This window comes from Bombyx mandarina, chromosome 15 (genome assembly GCF_030267445.1).
Source record: "Bombyx mandarina strain Sakado chromosome 15, ASM3026744v2".
Lineage (NCBI taxonomy): Eukaryota > Metazoa > Arthropoda > Insecta > Lepidoptera > Bombycidae > Bombyx > Bombyx mandarina.
The window spans coordinates 10,957,129-10,977,612 of NC_143221.1; the positions used below are offsets into that span (position 1 = coordinate 10,957,129).

General features: G+C 34.3%; 2 protein-coding genes across 3 annotated transcripts; both read left to right on the forward strand.

Annotated features, from left to right (window-relative positions):
* The first annotated feature begins 630 nt into the window (after positions 1-630).
* Positions 631-11,746, forward strand: LOC114241594 (uncharacterized). Its single transcript, XM_028172455.2, has 17 exons — positions 631-792; positions 1,533-1,676; positions 1,766-1,810; positions 1,887-1,956; positions 2,040-2,329; positions 2,461-2,684; positions 3,212-3,354; positions 4,039-4,172; positions 5,018-5,208; positions 5,841-5,945; positions 6,743-6,888; positions 6,961-7,065; positions 8,426-8,602; positions 8,996-9,188; positions 10,498-10,669; positions 11,272-11,412; positions 11,501-11,746. The coding sequence occupies exons 1-17, from the start codon at positions 631-633 to the stop codon at positions 11,558-11,560; spliced, it is 2,502 nt and encodes an 833-aa protein (XP_028028256.2). The 3' UTR covers positions 11,561-11,746.
* A 2,902-nt stretch (positions 11,747-14,648) lies between these two features.
* SelR (methionine sulfoxide reductase SelR) lies at positions 14,649-20,282 on the forward strand. 2 transcript variants are annotated; one of them, XM_028172476.2, is made up of 4 exons: positions 14,649-15,074; positions 15,161-15,265; positions 15,415-15,576; positions 17,672-20,282. In XM_028172476.2, exons 1-4 carry the CDS (start codon positions 14,981-14,983, stop codon positions 17,815-17,817), a joined length of 507 nt encoding a protein of 168 aa, XP_028028277.1. In that variant the 5' UTR covers positions 14,649-14,980; the 3' UTR covers positions 17,818-20,282. The 2 variants fall into 2 exon arrangements, with proteins under 2 accessions (XP_028028277.1, XP_028028276.1); XM_028172475.2 differs by having other exon boundaries at positions 14,741-15,074; positions 17,636-20,282.
* Positions 20,283-20,484: the final 202 nt, after the last annotated feature.

A 20,484-nucleotide genomic window follows, 5' to 3' on the forward strand; every position in this document is an offset into this window, starting at 1 on the left:
ATGTTTCAAGGTATTTATTGCTTGAAATAATAATACCACACAAATTTTACTCGAAAACACTACAGCAAAATACAAAACAGTGTTAGGAAGCCATTTCCGCTTAAGACAAACTTATGTTAGTGCGGGCTCTGTGGCTTATGAAGGCTTATAAGGCTTATGAAGTGATAATAAATACAAATGATAATGAAAATCATAGTTATTTCTAATGTATTATTTTAATCACCGCAATTTTAATGAAGTGTAAATAAATGTCGAACTGTCTTCGTTCAGCTTTGTTAGTCACCCTATATTTTTTATTGGATCTGTTGAATTGTCTTTCGTAAAGAATATTATCATGTCTTACGAAACGTTCTTGATCGATTACTTGAACAACTTGACATGTCATTCTCATGATTGGTTGACTTCTCCAACCATGATTGTAGTATACATATCTTATTACTTAACTAATCTATTTCAGAAATTATTCTATTTTTACTGTTAAATAGTGTGGAGAATTTTTACGTTAATTGCAAGGACGAATGCACTAATGCAGACGTGGAAATAAAGGCTGTATTAATAAACTGTAAGCCAAATGTGAGTGGTGTACATTATGTTTAGCTACTTACTTCATGGAAGTCAAGTGGGATTGACATGACATTAGGGAAGAAAACTTCTTTAATGAAATATATTTTACAGATAGAAAATGTACATTCAGAAAGAACAAAATTTCAATATGATGAACTTTTTAAATACAATGTATTACAAGAATGCGAAAAGAAAATAGGAGTCTCTGTTAAATTACATGATTGCGAAGTAAGTTCTAAGCCGGTGTTGTGCCATGACAAATAGGAATATTTTTTGAGATTCTCGGTTATTTTGGGATCTCGCTTTATTCAAACTGCTCATGGACACTAAACTATACAGATCAAAGGTGTAAAGTATGAGAAAATATCATACCTTCGAAATCCGTAAGAAATGTTGTTACAGTTACATTCGTAACTGCGACGGCCGCCCGGCCGCCGCGCCGCGGCGCTATGATTACTCAAGTAATAATAATTTTGAATGTTTTGAACCTATTCGTTGAATTCAAATGTTTTTTTATGGATGAGTGCACTAGCTCATGGTTACGGGAGCGCACAGACATCATAACGTGAATGCCCTACACCATGTCCATGAAACTGAAGCTGTCTCACTCTTCAAACCGGACTGCATCCGCGATTAAAAGACTCGCCGTGCGGGCTTACAATACGATCTACGGTGATAATTTAAAAGATAAGTAGGTACCAATTAATTACTGGTGAGTAATTAGGTGAATTTATAAATTTGGGCTTTTTTATCATGTCGTTTGTTACTAAGTTCGTATTTCCTCAGTAAAATTGGTAGGTACCTACTTGCTTGCAGGATTGAACACCGGCCAAACAAGTATCTATTAAGCCGGGTGTCTTATCCTTCATGCCATTATAAACATTGTAGACATTACATTTCTGGATAGTATTTACCCCCGAGAATTATTCGAGTTTCGTAAAATTATTCTTTAAATTTTAAATTTATAGCCTAATTATTCTGTCGATGAATATGTTCCGGTAGTACAAATTTCGGATTCTTCAAGCGGAACTTATCTACGATTACTCAACCCGTACGTTTTACGTGTTCAACGTGAAGTTCCATTACAAGCTTACAAGTTACGAAAATTGGAGGTGGTTGCTCATTTCAATATGTACAAGTTAATAGAAATAAAAATATTATAAAAATCATTATACTCGTAATTCTCGATGTTCACTTACAGAATGTAACAGTAGTGATGTCACAAAATGTCAACATTAGAGAAGTAGTAAGTTATTTCTTGTATATATATTTTATTCGAACTACTTTTGAAGTAACCGGAATAAACCATAATTTTTTAATAGCATCGTTTGCGAAGATACTCTGAGGTTTTTTCTCCAGTGATAGCGGAAGATTTAAATATCTTGGAATACTGTAAGACTGTTGAACATAAAAATTCAGTCTTAGGCAAATAGAATGTACTTACTGTTAAAACAATGTTCTGTATTTTTTTACAGTAAAGAGAAAAATCGATAACAACATACGCAATAACGCTATAAATGATAATAATATAAAAACAGTACACAAGCGAAGTGGTGAGAGTAACATAGTTGTTGAATTCGAAACTTACGATAATCAAACTAAATATGTACCTTCAGCTAAACTTAAAGAACAAATAATTAGAAAGGACGATGCTTTTGATAAAACATCACCACGGAATAAATATAGTAGCAATGAAGCAACAAAGAAAATTCGGGAAAAAACAAGTTCTTACAATATACCTTTTAATCTAGGACAAAGTAAAATAGTACGGATGTCTTCTTAGATTATATTTCTTTATATTTAATTAAAGTAAATTTCATTACAAATAACATTACAACAGTTCAATATTTAGCCAACATAAAGTAAAGCCACATATATATAAAACTGAATTTTCAGAATAAATCATCCGGTGAAAGATTTTTTAATTACGAATACTTATTGGATGACGATCATTTTCATCTTAAGGATTATCTAAATAATATTAATGTTCATGATTTTACACTATACGCAATCGGAAATCCTGAAATTTGGAAAAAAGTTAATTTGCAGCTATTCGAGAAAAAGAATACGCCCGAAGGAAAACCCGTATGGAATGACATTACCAAAGGCCATCATGTCAGGTTCGTGTAACCCTTGGTTCAGTAAACAGGAGTCGACGGTATTCGACAAATGAGGCTGTCAAAAGCATAATGTTTTGACACATTATCTAGCTGTGTATGCTACGGAATCTATTAACGTTATTTTCACGGTTGTAAGACGTCTGGATACCTTGAAAATTGCACACGTACCCAGCACCGATGACAGTAATAGAATAATTTATTACTTCAAGATTTAGTCTTATTTTACATAGTCAATATATTAAATGATTATTTTGGTTTACCGTTAAAGCTTGTTTTTTTAAATTTTAAATTCCTTAATGTAGGTATGTTCCTTAATGTTCCTATTGATTCAACTGTGAGGTTTTCTATAAATATAGCTTGTGATCTATTTTGTACTCCAGATACAAATATTGAACGACACAATTACATTGTGAATTAATTCCAACCTTTCGACATAACCGTACAGCGGTATCATGTACATTAATCACATTAATTTCTACTAACTGTAGCATCAAAAATACTCATTAAATAAAATAATTTAATCATAGTCTTAGCTCTGTGACTCCAGAATGGACTGGACAAGATGCCGCGGCTAAATTTAAATCAATAGACTTCATAAACCGAACTGAGTTTACATTTTCAATGGAGAATTTATGTATATTGATTCCCATGCCTATGGAAATTATGAAAGGTATGTAGTTGATTAATTTATAGTGAATAGTAAACATATTCTTCTGAGTCGGTCTCTTCATTGCTATAGGTCATTTCTAGTTTGAAATGTTGACTACTCGATGCGCTATGCTCTACGAGCGATATGACCGAAGTATGTGAGAATACGTTGGAGGCAGATAGCGGACAGCCTTGTGGTAATACCTTCAGAATGGATACGTTGGTCCGGCGTGCTGTAATAGTAAACATAATTAAAAATTAAATATGCCGATTGCTATTAGTGACTCTATTGATATTGATAACACAAAAAAGTTTCGATCGGAAAGAAACGATTTTCGAAGGGTTTTGATCTATCAAACGGTCTCAGTGGAGTAAGTAATGAGTGATCAAAAGTATTGAGTGATGACATCTGTTCCACAGTGCAAGCCAGAATCCAGCTTCGTAGTAAAAAACAGTTAAATAGCAGTTAAATAATAAATAATTAATAGCAATTTGCCACACCAGCAGACTAGATTTCAGAACTAGAATTGAGGTTAATTACTAGTGCCCACAGATTCCCGTTACACTTTGTCCCTACTTTTACCGTGTCATGTGTATCCGACCTCTTTTAAGTTTCATGATACCTAATTGTTAAAAGAAAAATACAATTTAAAGTATCGTGATTAAACTAATGATTTATTAGTATAAGACTAATGATTTATTGTAGGTACTCATAGAACTTATATAATAGTATCGATGGATGACATATTTTATTGGGAAAACAGTGCTCGATTTATGAAACGTGATAATAATTCGTTTCCCTTTCGAAATGCTTCTACTTTATCTTCCACAAAAATGCAGGTGGGTAGTCAACAACACGATGAATTTTCACGGTTAATAATCGATAACACAAAGTAAATTGTATTTTCAATAAGTTTGTAGGCTCACTCTGTGCAGGTAGGTAGGTGCCTTAAATCACAGTCCACAGAGTTTCTCGCAGGATCTTCTCATTGGGTCTCGTTTCCGATCCGGTGATCGATTCTGCGAAGCACTGCTTTTGCCAAGTACTAGTGTTAGTAAATTCGTCAGGTTAGAGCCCCGTGAGCTCACCTACTCGCTCGGTGAGTCTAGTATGACCCCCTTAAGATTAGTAGAATAGGTAAAAAAAAGTGCAAGTTCAGTAAGGTTAAAAACGAAAAAAAAAAGAATATCGGGGGCAGTCTAATGTCAAGCAGTATAAAATTCAAGATATTTTTTTTATAAATAATGCAAAGTAACTAAACACATTAATATAATATATGCGCAATGGGCGTGCCGCGTTCATCAGCTGCTGTGAATTATATCTTTGGAGGGGTAGGGTTGACGATCTATACAATAACCAGTCTACGTAATATCCATAACCTCGTGATTGATGGGTCAACTGGGGTTGACTGGGTCAAAACCATCGTGGATATCAGGGAGTGTGGTTTTCTCTCATTCCTGTGCTTAGTGCGAGCTTTTTAACGTTCTCGATAACGTAAAAGCTAACCCAATTTGTATGCGGCAAACGTAGGCAATCTTTCCAACTCCATACAAATTTGAGTAAGTTTTACGTCAGCGAGAACGTTAAAAAACTCGCACTAAGCATAGCACTCTCCATTTCCCAAGACGCTTTCCGAACACTTTCCACTAGGCGTAACATAATTTATCATTTTTATTACTATTAGGTACAACCCATGAAGCCAATTCGTAAAGTTTTAATTCGACCTAAAAAAGCTTTAATCGCTATTGATAAAAATCAACTTAACATTGTTACACAAGGACCTAATGAGTACCTGACTTTGCCGTTTCGAGAGTCATATGAAACTGAAATTGACATTGAGGCAAAAGCAGATGAAAACCAAGTAGTACTCCTTGGGTATGTTGTCTTACCGAACATTTTTTGGTGATCTATATGGGCAGATGATAGCCCGGGCCACCCGGTATTAGTAACCTGAAACCATAGATCGACTAACTCAACGGCAAAGTAGTTTACGCCTTGACCACTTGGCCAATAGGGGTGGGTTCGACTCCCACAACGTGCAAACATTCGAGTGACGAACAGGCTTGCTTGTTCTCTGTCAAGGGGTGCTCAAGATCTAAGTACCGTATTTAAGTCTTAATAACATTATACAACGGCTGCCCCACTATGCGAACCGAAAACTATGACTATGGGCAGCGTGGTGACACATACCTACATATGCTGATTCAAGACGTCTACTGCTGAACATGTGACTATGATTATCTTTTTTACTATTATTATAAAATCTAATGTTAAGCGGGAGCTGAAAAGCCTATAAACTACGACTTAAATGCAGCTATTCACTTTGAAAGTCAAAATTAAAATCTAAGTTATTTTAGTACGATGGCCGTCACACGCGTTAAAGTAGACTACATGACTAGAAATAAAATAAGAAATGGGAGTGATGCATACACCCTTTACTCTGTGTTGTGGGCGCTTACGTATACCGTAGGGATATTCAATAGTAGAGTAGTTTACTTTATTTAAAGGCAATTTGGACGAATCACTGCAGCAATCTCGGACGCTTCCGGAATCGTTCGACCGACATTATTTTTTCAGATTACGAACACAGGTCTTACTGCATCGAAATTTAGGTTGGTGTTTCTGTTTTTACATAATAATTTAGGAGGGCTGTTACCTCACGGTCCACTTGTTGTTAAGCTGTTAAATGACCGATCCGTCGTACAGTGGTTTAACGCCCCTAACTGGATCACTTCATCGGTCACATTGCTATTTTCCTAAATATTTAATATAAATTTATACGTTTAAATGTATGTATGTATGTATATTAGTCTCTGGTTCCCATAGTACAGGGAGTCCTAGTTTGGGGATAGATGACCGTGTGTGTTTTTCCCCAGTTATTATTATTAACTGAGACAATAGATATTACAACGAGAATGCCACCTTTACTTTGACATTAGATCAAAGTATTACAACTTTTTTAATTAATTTAATATTTCAAGTGCACACGGCTCACCTGATTGTAGGTGGTCACTGATGCTCATGGTCAACAGTAGTGCAAGGCGCATAGTTGAACCGTTGCCTAACGCTTTAGACTCTTTTCAAATCTCGTCTGAGTAAGATCAGCGGCTGGTAAAATTATGAATTTTGAAATAACGAATTTGCTATTCTTCAAACCTCGACGCCAATAGACTCATGTCAGGAAGGTTGTATATTGACTTGTAAGACCTATATATCATAATTCCATAATTATGGTTTAATATCCAATACATTATTGTTCTAACTAATTATTCTCGTCCTTTCTGTCTACTGTTCTTAGGGCATATAGCTCATACGACTTAATATAAAACCTTTCTGACATGAATCTATTATATAAATGAAACTCCACATTTCCATCTTCATATTTAACATATAAATTGATAAATTTTAGAGTGTTACTTCGCGAGTGCGATACACAACTGTTTGATATAAAAAACCTGATACAACCCGATTCAATTTTAATACCGCCCAGATTAACAAGGCTTATGAAACTAGAACTTCCTGATTTGCAAGACGTCGATCGGTCCACTTGTTCAGGTAAGAAATTTAATATTTTGATAAATTTCTTGTTGAAATCAACAAAAACGTCAGATGGTTTTACGATTTTAGTGGAGTTGGTTAATCATGAAGATAACCCAATCGCTGCTAGACGTGTCGTAATCAAGAGAGGGGATCGTTGCTTCTGCATTTGGTTTTGTGAGTGTGTTTGCTTAGGTAAGGTTTCCTCGTAAATTATCTTTTTCGAGATTTACGTCACTTTTTTTTTAATTAAGTAGGCTAATTAATGCTTTATTATTACACCGGTCACTCACATGCGCACGAATACGCAAACCCACAAGTGTAGGACGACATTTGCGAATGATTATGCAAAGTTTTCGCTGCATTCGTGGTTTTCCAAGCTGTGTCGGTTTTTTAACAGACATCAAAGCGCGCGAACCTCGAACCTTCGCGTAGTCTCCCACACATTTGCTTGCGCCGACGATTGCGAACGTAACGGACGTATACTATACGCCATTTTCATAGTTCGTGACGTCTACTGTGTAGCGTATCTTCATCAAAAGAAATCCCATAAAAACAGCATGGCTGTTAATGATGTCTGGGAAAGAATTCAAAACTCTTTTTCTCTTCAATGTTCTATTGACGAATTAAAAAGGAGAAGAAATTCGTGAGACATTCGTAAACAAATGTAGGAGGAAGCGCAAACGGGTTCGCAAATTGAGTATGCGAACCCATTTGCACAGCCGTTAGGTTTGCGAATGAATGTTTGACGGCCCTTTACATGCGCGCAAACATTCGTACAATGTACGAATATTTGCGCTCATGTCAGTGGCCGGCATTCAGCTTAACTATGCTATTAATGTTCCTATTCAGAGTATAGTGGAACCGAATCGTACGCATGTTTTAGAAATTGTTCCAGACCTGATATCGCTTTAAATTTACAATAAAAATTTCTATATTGTAATTATTTTAACACGATTAAAAGTCGGTTGTGTTGAACGAACGCAGAAGGTTGTCTGGATCCTTTAAGTTTAATATAGGATTCAAGTACCTACCTATATTTACTGAAATGACAAGGATTTATGAACATTTTAGTAAATGGACATTGTTTTTCTTCACCTTCCGCTTTTAGTTTGAGCTGGCGTTGGGAACGGTCTTTTAGCAGTTTGTATATACAATATGTGTCTATAAGTTTGCCAAGTTAAGTTTCACAGATTGGCGAGATTAGCGGAGAACTCGGACTCTTCATAGAGCTAATTTATTTAGTTAATGAAAGAGATTGATTTATTGTTTAGTTAATTCTGAGCAAAACTCCGGTATTATGCTTGCCAATTAATATATATCATAATATGAATTATTGTATTTAAAATAATCGGAAAAATTAAAAACATTATGTCTTAAGTAGGTACAATTTAAATTCCGATCCTTACAACCTTACATGATGGGCACTAAGTGCAAAGCCACGAGCACTGTGTTGTCGTATTTAAATATAATAAAAATTGAGATGTTTGTCTTCATGAATATAATATGTTTGCGAATAATAATAAAGAAATAACTTTATTTCCATGTAATGCAGCTGATGATGCAAAATTAAACTGTAAAAAGATGCGAGAATCTCGACAAGCGGCTGCAGGCTTGTCAAGAAAAGATATAGCGTTATCTCGAAGACCTCGTTCTTTCTGCTATAACGACAATGAAGCTGTTAATTTCATAGTCACATTTCTTGGTGTTTTAATAACACTTCTCTTGCTGGGTTCGTGTCTTGAGCATTTCATGTTCATAGAATCTTTTATTCCGTACTAGCTGACCCGGCAGCCTTCGTAGTGCCTCAATCGATAAATAAAAGACCTAAACTTTTGTATAGAATAAACTTAAAACAAACAAAAGGAATCCGTCCTACGGGGGACATATCAAAGGAAAAACAAAATTGTTATTTTTATTTAATTCCTAGCATTTTCATATTTATCTACCTTTTAAACCTTCTCTGGACTTTCACAAATAATTCAAGACCAAAATTAGCCAAATCGGTCCAGCCGTTCTTGAGTTTTAGCGAGACTAACGAACAGAAAATTCATTTATATAATCAGATTATTTTTTATCTGGTTTTAATACAGTAAATTGTTTTCAATCTAATGTTAATTCACAGGACTGGCCAAAGGTTTTCTGGGTTTATTTTTTCCATGTATTAGAAGTTGGGGTTTAGACAGAATTTTGAAAAGTCCACGCCGCTTAAAACATTACTATGAGACTTCTCTCCGTTCTCGTTACGTCCAGTATGACGCTGACGGCTGGCCTATTCATCCGGACACAAAAAAGAGAACAGTTTATGCTGAAAGTCGGTAATTATTAAATAATAATTCAGTAAATACCTGAACAAAAATATTATTATATGCTCCGCTGTGACTATCGCTAATTGTATGAAAAAATATGCCGAAATTCAACAATTCGGATGAAAGACTCAGGAACGCATATATATACAAAGCATAGAGCAAATATACAAAAAAAATATAATCCCATAAACACTCAGGGCTGAAATTCACAAAAACTCTTCCTTAGTAGACTTGAAACGTAAAAGTTAATCATAGTCAAATATTCAGGTTATAAATATGTAGTAAATATTCGTTATTCGCCAAGTTTATTCAGATTGAGATTGTTCGCATTAGATTGCGCCTGTAGTCACTGCAATGGAAATTTAAATACATAATTTCATAAGTACAATAAGGTACAATAAGTACCTACTTAGGTGAGTAAGATGTCGAACCGGCGCGGTGGCATCGCAACCCTCGATAGTGGCGTGGCCGCGTGGGTACGAATTTCTCAAATTAACATTGATGTATTAAAAAACCATATTTTGTTTTTATATATAAATGAAAATTAAATATATTAGGGGCCAGTGTTAACATTAGAATTACATTTTAAAAAAATAGGTTCCGGACAAAAGAGTAGGTACCTACCTAACTACAGATGGTACGATGTATCGTAAGGCCGCATGGGTGTGTTTATCACCACCATTTTTTTTTATTGTTTAGTTGGGTGGACGAGCTCACAGCCCACCTAAGCAATAAAAATGGGCCACCCACCTTGAGATATAAGTTCTAAGGTCTTAGTATATTATGTAGTTACAACGGCTGCCCTACCCTTCAAACCGAAACGCATTACTGCTTTACGGCAGAAATAGGCAGGGTGGTGGTACCTAACCGCACGGACTCACAAGAGGTCCTACCACCAGTAATTACGCAAATTATAATTATGCAGGATTGATTTTTATTCACGATATTATTCCTTCACCGAGGAAGTCAATCATGAACATTTGTTGAATACGTATTTCATTAGAAAAATTGGTACCCGCCTGAGATTCGAACACCGGTGCATCGCTCAACACGAATGCACTGGACGTCTTATACTTTAGGCCACGACGACTTCAGCTACCAGCTTATGTACCAAAATATTGCATTAATTATATTAATTTAAAAGTCACAAACGTCACCTTATATATCAAGCATGGTTTATGCTTAATATCATAAATCCAAAGGTTTCCCTTGGCCATGGACGTCCCTAAATTAAATAAAAAAAGTAGAAGAAAATTATCACAATGAGGCTTAATTTATCTAATTATGTGTAACCAAAAGAAATATTTGTTTATTACAGATCTATGGAGTTTACATTGAATCTGATATTTTTCATAACAATTCCTTGCATCGTGGTGTGTGACATTTTAAGACAGATCATACAAAAGTGTATCCAACAGACAGAGGACGATGCCGAACACACTAACCAGAATGACAATAATAATAATAAAAATATAAATCATTACACGCAGGTTATGCTCAATTTTCAATTTCTTAATAAAGAATAACATTTTTGTTAACGAAACGCGAATGAGATAAGTATGAGTCCAAATGTTGTTGTCAACTCGAAACATTATTACGTTAAAGCTTAAATTGTATTATAGTAATAGCTATTAAACTATAACACTCTAGTTTAACATAAGGTATTATTGTAAACTTAAAGAAGGTTTATCTCACTTAAAAAAAACAAAAAAGGTACCTAAGTATAGGCATTAGTGGTACGGCTTGTTCCATGTTGGTACCCCTAATACCTAATTCTGCCGTGAAGCAATAGTTTTGTTCAGTGTGCTTGTCAATTTTGTATGCAGCTGGAACAGTGCCCTTCCAGCTGCATACAAATTTCAGGTAACTTGTACGCTATGGAGAACGTTAAAAAACTCGCACTAAGCAATGAGTTGAAGGGCAAAGATAGCTGTTTTACAAACAACTAAGTTTGAAGATAACTCATGCGATTTCTATGCAACTTACCATTTAAAAAAGTGTTCATTAGCTAATCCACTCATCTAGTGCAATAAAATAAAAGTATTTCAGTTGCGTACAGGTTGTAAATTTTCAAATATATTACCTAAAACAGGCAAGAAATTTTCTTGACGAATGTAAAAACTGTAACGAATGTACCCTAAACGACATGCATCCAGAAGAGTCTGGAGATTCTGAACAAGACGACACTGTTTTTATACTCATGCAATTGCAAAAGAGTAAATCGTCATTACATGTGAGTGTTTAAACAATTAAGCTTAAAAGTAGGTCCGTCCTGTATTCTTAGTTATTTTAAAAGTTAATTTAAATATTTTTGTTGACAGAAATATCAAGCGACATCCAAAACCATTGGTTTCAATCACAGTGTCAATGAAGGAATTTAATTGCATTACACACTACAAACTACTGCTGAATGAATACTTTTGAAGTGCAACTTTAAATATGACAATTCTTCTAAGTGCCAATTTCAGTGTCGAAAGTGCATTTTTTCTATGTATTTTTTTCTTGCTTGGAGTTGTTATCCTTAATCAAACATTTTAAAGGCTGTAAAACGAAATAAAAAAATGTGATAAATTAAAAAGTTTTTATAAGGTCATTAAAAATTCTATGAAAACAATCCTTTTGAACGTTTATACTGTAGTGAATGATTTCTCCGTGTAATATTTGGAAGCTTTGAAATTCGAAGCATGAATAAGACAGAAACCAAAGATTATTCTATTGAAAATAAACTAACATTAATAGCATAATCTTAGCATTCTTTTTCCTACCTATGCTGGTAGCCTTGAGAGGCTATATCAGCGTTACCCTAGCGTGTAGGTGAGCTCGGAGGTGTTGCTAACACTGGCCCTAGCAAGAGTGGTGCTTCGCAGAATCTACCACCGGATCAGAAACGCGATCCACTGAGAAGACCGGCGAGAAACTCAGTGGGCTGTGTCTATAAGTTAATTTACACGCCGAGCCCTTCGTCGCAAGCATCGGGTTCGGCGAGGACGGTGACCATGTGCTTGAGGTACCTAAAAGCAGCGTTAATGGCTCGGGAGGATCGGCAATGACGTATTAAGGGTGACGTCGACGGTTTACCGTTCGGTCCACAGGATGGGGTACGTAATTTCCGGCGGCCACGACAAGAGGGTTTTCGTGTCGTGCCGCCTCTTCAGAGTGGGGCATTGATGCCGACTTTATATACTTACTGATTGGGTCAAGCTCCAGGTCATTATGGAGATCCACATTCCTTAAGAACCACGGTGCTTTGACGGCTATCGGATATTTAGTGCAGCGACCAGAACGGGGTCTTAGCCTCCAAAATGAGAGGTCTTCGGTCCTAGACACGACATCAGTTGTCGACATAAAGATTTCGGTCTTCAAATTAAGAAGTATTTATTCGGCTTTTATCCTTTTTTTATTTTTAATCTACCTAGATTACAGCTTTGTATGTATTCGCATGTTATTTAAGTTATTAAGTCGTCATGGCTACGCTGGGTGTACTTTCATTAAGCGATAGGACTATATCGGCCTTCAAATCTAATGAAATACGTACTTGATAGATGTTCACGAATTACTTCCGCGATGAGGGAAGTTATTTCGGAAGTTGTTCCACGATAATTACATCTATACTTAGTCTGGCCATAAATACTGTTACAATTAAAAATAAACAAAATATTACATTTGAATTTGGAATCTGTCATTTTTATATGATTGCTCATTGAGTTTTCTCATTTTGGCGCCAATACATTGTACAATATTTTGCGATATTAAAATGGAGTGGGGTGATAAAGAGAACCGAATCGCTGTGATTGCATTACGCAAAGTAGGTATGGAGCCAAATGCAATTTTTAAAACTCTCCATACGCTTGGTTTAGTAAAATGTTTGTGTACCGGGCTATTAATAGGTGCAACGAGACCTCCTCTGTTTGTGACAGAAAAAGATCTGGCCGTCCACGTAGTGTTCGTACGAAAAAGGTGATCAAAGCAGTAAGGGAAAGAATTCAAAGAAATCCTGTCCGAAAGCAAAAGATTTTATCTCAGGAGATGAAGATAGCACCTAGAACCATGTCGCGTATTTTAAAAGATGACTTAGGACTTTCAACCTATAAGAGACGTACTGGTCATTTCTTAACTTATAAAGTAAAAGAGAATAGGGTGGTAAATCGAAACAACTACTGAAGCGGTACACAAAGGGAGATCATAGAAAATTTTTGTTTACGGATGAGAAATTTTTTACAATTGTGCAACATTTTAACAAACAAAATGACCATATTTATGCTCAAAGCTTTAAGGAAGCTTCCCAATTAGTCGACAGAGTGCAACGTGGGCACTATCCGATTTCAGTGAGGGTTTGGTGGGGTATTAGCTATGAAGGAGTGGCTGAGCCATATTTTTGTGAAAAAGGTATCAAAACATCGGTACAAGTGTATCAAGATACCATTCTTGAGAAGGTAGTGAAACCCCTTAACAACACCATGTTCAATAATCAAGAATGGTCCTTCCAGCAAGACTCGGCGCCAGGTCATAAAGCTCGGTCTACGCAGTCTTGGTTGGAAACAAACGTTTCGGACTTCATCAGAGCTGAATGGCCGTCGTCTAGTCCCGATCTTAATCCGCTGGATTATGATTTATGGTCAATTTTAGAGAATTTTAGAAAAAAATTCCCATGGAAAGAATGCGTGCTTCTATTGATAACTGGCCTCAACGTTTAAAGGACTGTATTGCAGCCAATGTATACCACTTCGAATAAGCTTTTTATACTTTAAATTGTTTTATATTTATGTATTAAACTAACACACTGTAAAAGTAATAAATGTTACTTGCAATAGAATTTATTTTTATTTTTAATTGTAACAGTATTTATGGCCAGACTAAGTATATATAAAAATGAATTGCTGTTCGTTAGTCTCCCTAAAACTCGAGAACGGCTGGACCGTTTTGGCTAATTATTTGTTGAAGTCCAGAGAATGTTTAAAAGGTAGATAAATATGAAAACGCTCGGAATTAAATAAAAATTACAATTTTGTTGTTCCCTTGATATGTCCCCCGTTGGACCGTGTTGGAGTTTGAATATAAAAATAATGGCCGGCAACACTTGACACATTAAAATTACAGATTTCGAATATTCGAATTATTTTAAATGTTTAAAACAAATAATTGTCTTCTCGTCAGAGAAGACAAAGGACTTCTCATCTAGACTCGGTCAGAGCAGCATCTAAGAGTTTCCTAAAAAATAAAATATTGTAATAAAGTTATAGTGTTCAAAGTATCTGCAATATAATTATAATGAAGCAGTTTGTTTTTAAATAGCCCCTCATCAACCTATAGAACCCAATCCCCTCAATCCGTCCAACAGACCGGGATTCCTTTTGTTTGTTTTAAGTTTCTTTTATACAAAAGTTTAGGTCTTCTATTTATCGATTGAGGCACTACGAAGTCTGCCGGGTCAGCTCGTAGTGTAATAAAAAGCAAACTCGCCAAAATCGTAATCTACGTAGTACTATACTACACTACGTACGTTACTATAGAGTCAAAGACCTATCACCAGATAGGTCGAGAATTAATTCTCAAACTGCCCAGTGTACAATATATAGGGTCTGGTATTTGTAGATAGCTGTCTGTCAAGATTGTCAAGTGTCACCTCAACACAACACGATAAATAACATCATACTGTATGTACCTACCTACCTACTTCTTGCAATTTACTTTAAAATAAAGATAAATAGTATTACTCTATGACCTTAAATTCTATCGGTTATTGTTTTATCTAATCTACTAGAAAAAATATTTAGGTGCGCAATCTACATATTATGTGAGTTATGCGTATTTTACTGAGATCAATTACTGTACTCAGAAAAGTAGTCAACGCCAGTGCTAATAAATCAGCGCAGTTGAAACATCCGTTTACAACAGGTATGACTGGCTTAAGGAGAGAGAACCTTGTCCATTATCTATTTTTATCATATGGCAGCTTCATTGAATTCGTGTTATATTTGTAGCATTAGTGTGGAGAGCCATGGAAGATAAAGAGTCTTTGAAAAAACGTTTAACACCACTGCAGTATCATGTTACGCAGGAAGCGGGGACCGAGAGGCCGTTTACAGGTAGAATTTGCTTATATGAATTCAGTTTTATTAATGCAGAAAGGTACAAAGTTACAAGCAAAATTCAGAATAGATATCTGTAGTTTCATCAAAATTAATTGATAAAATATGATTTAAAACACTTCCTAAATAAATACTGTAATTTTCAGGTTGCTATAATAAATGTTATGATGAAGGAATGTATGTATGTATAGTATGTAGACAAGACCTCTTCAGCTCGAAAACAAAATTTGATTCTGGATGTGGCTGGCCTGCATTCAATGATGTTCTTGCTAAAGAAAAAGTGACACTTCACCGTGATACTAGTGCAGGTATGTCATATATAGTATTTTCACATTAAAAAGCATGTTTAAATTGATGGTCCATTAACCTTGAGCTTTCATGCTGTAATTCTCATAGCTTGTAAAAAGACATTCATAGAAAAGAAAGAAATTTCATATGTAATTTGTCAATCATCCTTTTTATCAATTATTAATCACTAAGCACTTTACGATTAATATGGTAATAACAAAAAACATATTTGTAAAAAATATGTACTTACGTACAGTATGTAAATATTCATGAAAACAAAATGACAATTAAATACCTGAGAACATGTACTATAGAATATTAATTTGCAGTTTTAACTATGTACATGTGATAGACAATTCATATTTTGTGAATCTACAATATATCAACCATTGAACTATTGAAAATTTATGAACAATGAAACCATTTGGGGACCCTACACCCATAGACACCCAAATAGTATTAAATGATCAAAATTTGTTGTTGTATGCATTTCTGGTAAGGTTAATGATCACCATTTCCCTACAATGTTCACAATAACTAAGCATATCACATTTTCACCGTAATCAACTATTATGCCTTCCTTAAAAATCACCATTACTATATACTACACATACTCATAACCTAATGAACTGTTTTATCTAAAATGCATTCATTATAATCCTTGCCCTGAATTTTAACAATATTTTAAGATATAATGTTAAAGAATTAAAATTGGAATATCATACATAATTAAAGTTTTTTCAAAGTAAGAATCATGCAAACCACAATAACAAAACAAATATTATTTCATTCATCATTGTTGGTGCGTACTATATGCAAGTAACAATCCGTATTGATTTTGTTTTGCTAAAAAATTCATATTTAATAACATATCTATTTATTTTACTGTGGTACTAATGGTAATACCTAGTTTGTGTGCAAAATCTGTTAAACTCATATAAATATTTAAGAGGTTAGTGTTTTATGTCCTCATGTCGAACAATTTGACTATGTCAGAATCCAACTTCAGCAGGCCTCAATATTTTTTTAAGGAAATAGATATTTAGAATATATTTATAAAGACTTTACAAAAAAAGAACTAATGTTATTTAAGAATATTTATTTATACCCCCAAAATAATTAAATTTGTGTTCCCTCTGTTGGTATGAGCCCCCATGTATCGTTCTACTGTCTGTTTTTACTGTGAACAGTACATAAATCATCCAGTTTAAAGGATATGATGTTGCCATATTCAATTGAGACTACAATATGGGTGGTTTTCACATTGTGAAGTCTGCTGGGCCTGGTAGCTACTTAATACCAGATGTACCATAAGCGCCAGTGTAGTAAATTAAAAAATGGTATCATGTTAAATTTAATAATTTAGTCAGAGATACATTTTTGAATACGATTTCAAATAAAGTTATTCATTTTGGTTTTACTTTATCTATCTTTATCTATAGACTATGTATGTTAAACTGGTGGTTTTAAAAATATTTTATGGTGCTAATATATTTTTTATCTGTTTTCCGTATTTTTCGTATCCTTGACAACCTTTCGAAATATCCCGTATCCAACTTAAACGTAAGTCGGTTTCCATGTTGAATAATCTAAATGTTTTTAACTTACATTAACACAATTTTTTGTTCACCAACACCCAAAACATTTTTACACATAATATGTCTCTGGCTCAATGAAACTAACTCGTCATGCTTTTTCTTGACGGTTCTTAATGTATCTTACATTTTGATGTATGATCATTGGTTAACTGTAACATCATTCATTGGGGTCATTCAATTTTTTATTTATGCTTTAACCAAAATGTAACTGTCGTGGATTGTGCATGACAAATAATATGCATTTATCCTTCATACCTGTATCGCCCTGTTTTGTCCCGTCCTGCCTGCCCCTTCTGGATGGCTGCCGGCTGGACAACGATCCTGCGAACTACAACATCGCTCGCCTACAAAACACATGCCTACCACACGAAATCCGTGAAAATACTATATGGACGTGCTTATACATAATGTATCATACCTATATTTATCAATATATATATAAATGGTATCTGGGTAACGGACATGTTGTGTTAAATAAAAGTTGGAGGAAATATATTACTGGTTTTAACACGACCAGGTTTGGTGCGAACCGAGGTGCGTTGTTCCAAGTGCGCCGCTCATCTGGGCCACGTGTTTGATGACGGGCCAGCACCCACCCGAAAACGTTTTTGTATAAATTCAGCATCTTTGGACTTCATACCCGCTGAAGAAAGGAAAGATTAATATATTTGAATCTAAGAATGATAATGACTAAAATGTTACATACACCTTATAATATTAATTATTTTATGAACAAGTGTCATGTTTGTTGTGGAAACTTAACCAATTACATAGTAGGTAGGTATACTATAGGTAATATGCTGTGGTTGCATTAACAGATACACGAACGAATATTCAGACTGTTGCGATCAATGTCTGATTGCGAAGATTTCAAGGGAATACGAATGGTTCTTTACAGCATTGTCCGTAAATTACATACATTTATTTTCTTTTTGTTATACACATTTGTACGATTATTTAGCCAGAGCATCGCGAGAATAGTAGGGTAGAGTGGTGTAAAATTGGTCATTAATTAATTTATTAATTCATATGCTTATATCACAGGTTATTTTATTAACATTAGATATGAACTTAAACAGAAATACATTTTAATACATGTTAAAAGAAAAATAATCTAACTTAATCAATCACACTTTACTTCGTAAATAAGCAGCACTTCAAGAGTTAATCAAGATTTCAGTGATCATTTTCACAAATCATATTTAAATACTTCAAACTCAAACTAAGCAGATTTTTATTATTATAATATATAGCATCCTAAGTACCGAACCTAGTTGCACATTGCTGTTGTTGCAATTTGTATCTTATTGTCGACTCGGACATTTTGTAGAAAACGGCCACTTTCTGTTGCTTAGGAGCATCTTCGATAGTAAGGATACTTCGAGATTGTTTTTGTGGCCTTCGCCACAATCTGAAGGATAATGATGCCTGTCACCATTGAAAACAATAGTTAGCAATATTATTAATTTTTGTATACAGACTTGTTATCCATCCCATTAATGCGCACACTTGCACACTATTTCCAACACAACCATCGGTTTATTACAGTCATTTCTTAAAAAGTTGTTTACATACCTTGTCACGCTGTAGTTGTCAGCTGAAATTTGAATATCAAACGCCAATAAAACTTACATGGTAGTGAGCTAAAATTAATCTGGCTATGCGATTTTAACGCTTACACCTTCTGCTATACATCAACAATGTTGAACCCTTTGTAACAATTTCTGGCTGTACAGTAGGAAACATCGATCAAATGTGAAATCAAATTTTAACGACTAGAATATTTAAATTCAGTTTAATAATATAATTACGCTCGAACTTTAGTCATTTACCATAAATTACATTCAAATAAAAACGGATTGATTGCAATACTAGATATTCTAGTAAGATATTTTAATAGCCTATTTAACTGATGTACCTACACGATATGTTTATTATATTCCTCTTTTTTTTAAATATAATAATAATAATTGTACTTTAATTTACAATCAAATTAAATTGGACTTCGGTTCATGTTGTTTGGCGATTCATAATCCTTAATTTTATGTTTCTCACAATCAATTTGATGCTCTACAAAACTGCCTACTCGAAAAAAATATGGAAACGTTCAGTGCGAAATACATTGTGTAAGCTTTCAACGATATACTTTTTATTTATATTTATTACGAAATTAAAACGTTTCAACTTTAGTTTTGAATTAATATTTATATAATTGATTACGCAACTAAAATGAGAACATTATAAAACTTTTTTTTTGTTGTAAATAATATACATACATATTATAATAACTTGTTAGATAGCTTTTAGCTATTTATTTTTAAAACTGTTATAATGTATAACGTTATTTTTATTTACCTTCATGTAACAAATTTTTTTTTTTTGCTGCTTACTTTTTGTAACTTAGCATAGGTCAAATCTCCATAAGTTATAATTAGATATTGTGCTACGTTATTTTTAATATACTTGTACCGCTGATTATAAAGGTTATGGATTGTTCGTAAATATCCTGAATATTAACCCTTTTAGTGCTGAGCTTGTTTTCACAAATTTTGAGGTATTGGCTATAGGATTGTTGAGAAAAAGCACCCAAACAAATCAATGCTAAATTCACAGCAAAATAATTTTATAGTTACATATTTATAAATGTTATTAATTTATTAAGAACGTTTACATACGCGGGCTAAGACGTATCTGTGTAAGTTGTTATTCCGACGCTCCGCACTTTATACGTATTAATAGAGTGTCTTCAAAGAGTCGATCTATAGACGTTTCGCGCTCAGAGGGTTAATAAAGCCTTTTTTGTCTAAACAAAAAAAAAATGCGTAATGTGAACTACAGGCGCTCGGTCGGCTAATGAAAAGAAAACCTCGCTAAATGGATACATTTAATCGCTAAATCATAATCGACAGTAAGATATTAGTAGTTTCCTGATTAGCCGCAACAAAATGAATCCACAACTAAAAACAATAGAACAAAAAAGAGGTTATACAAATTTTTTTAACAATAAAAAATGTCCTGAAGTGACTACACGTCGAGCGAAGTAGTTCCTACAATCGGAGAGAATCGACCATTACGCCGTCGGTATCAGATTATGATTCATCATCCGAATAATAAAACTTTTATAAAAATATATTTTACTATAGTTTCATTGTTTTTTTCCCCGCTCAACAGGTACTATTATAATTTTATTAGATCAAAAGGTTTCTGTGTGGTTTTCTCCAAATTAGATAGGATAATTGTGCAGTGTTCCATGTCTTGTACCTACGTGTATAATAATACATTTGACTGTAACAGAACCTAGCGAGACCGATATCTTTTCTTAATTGCCTT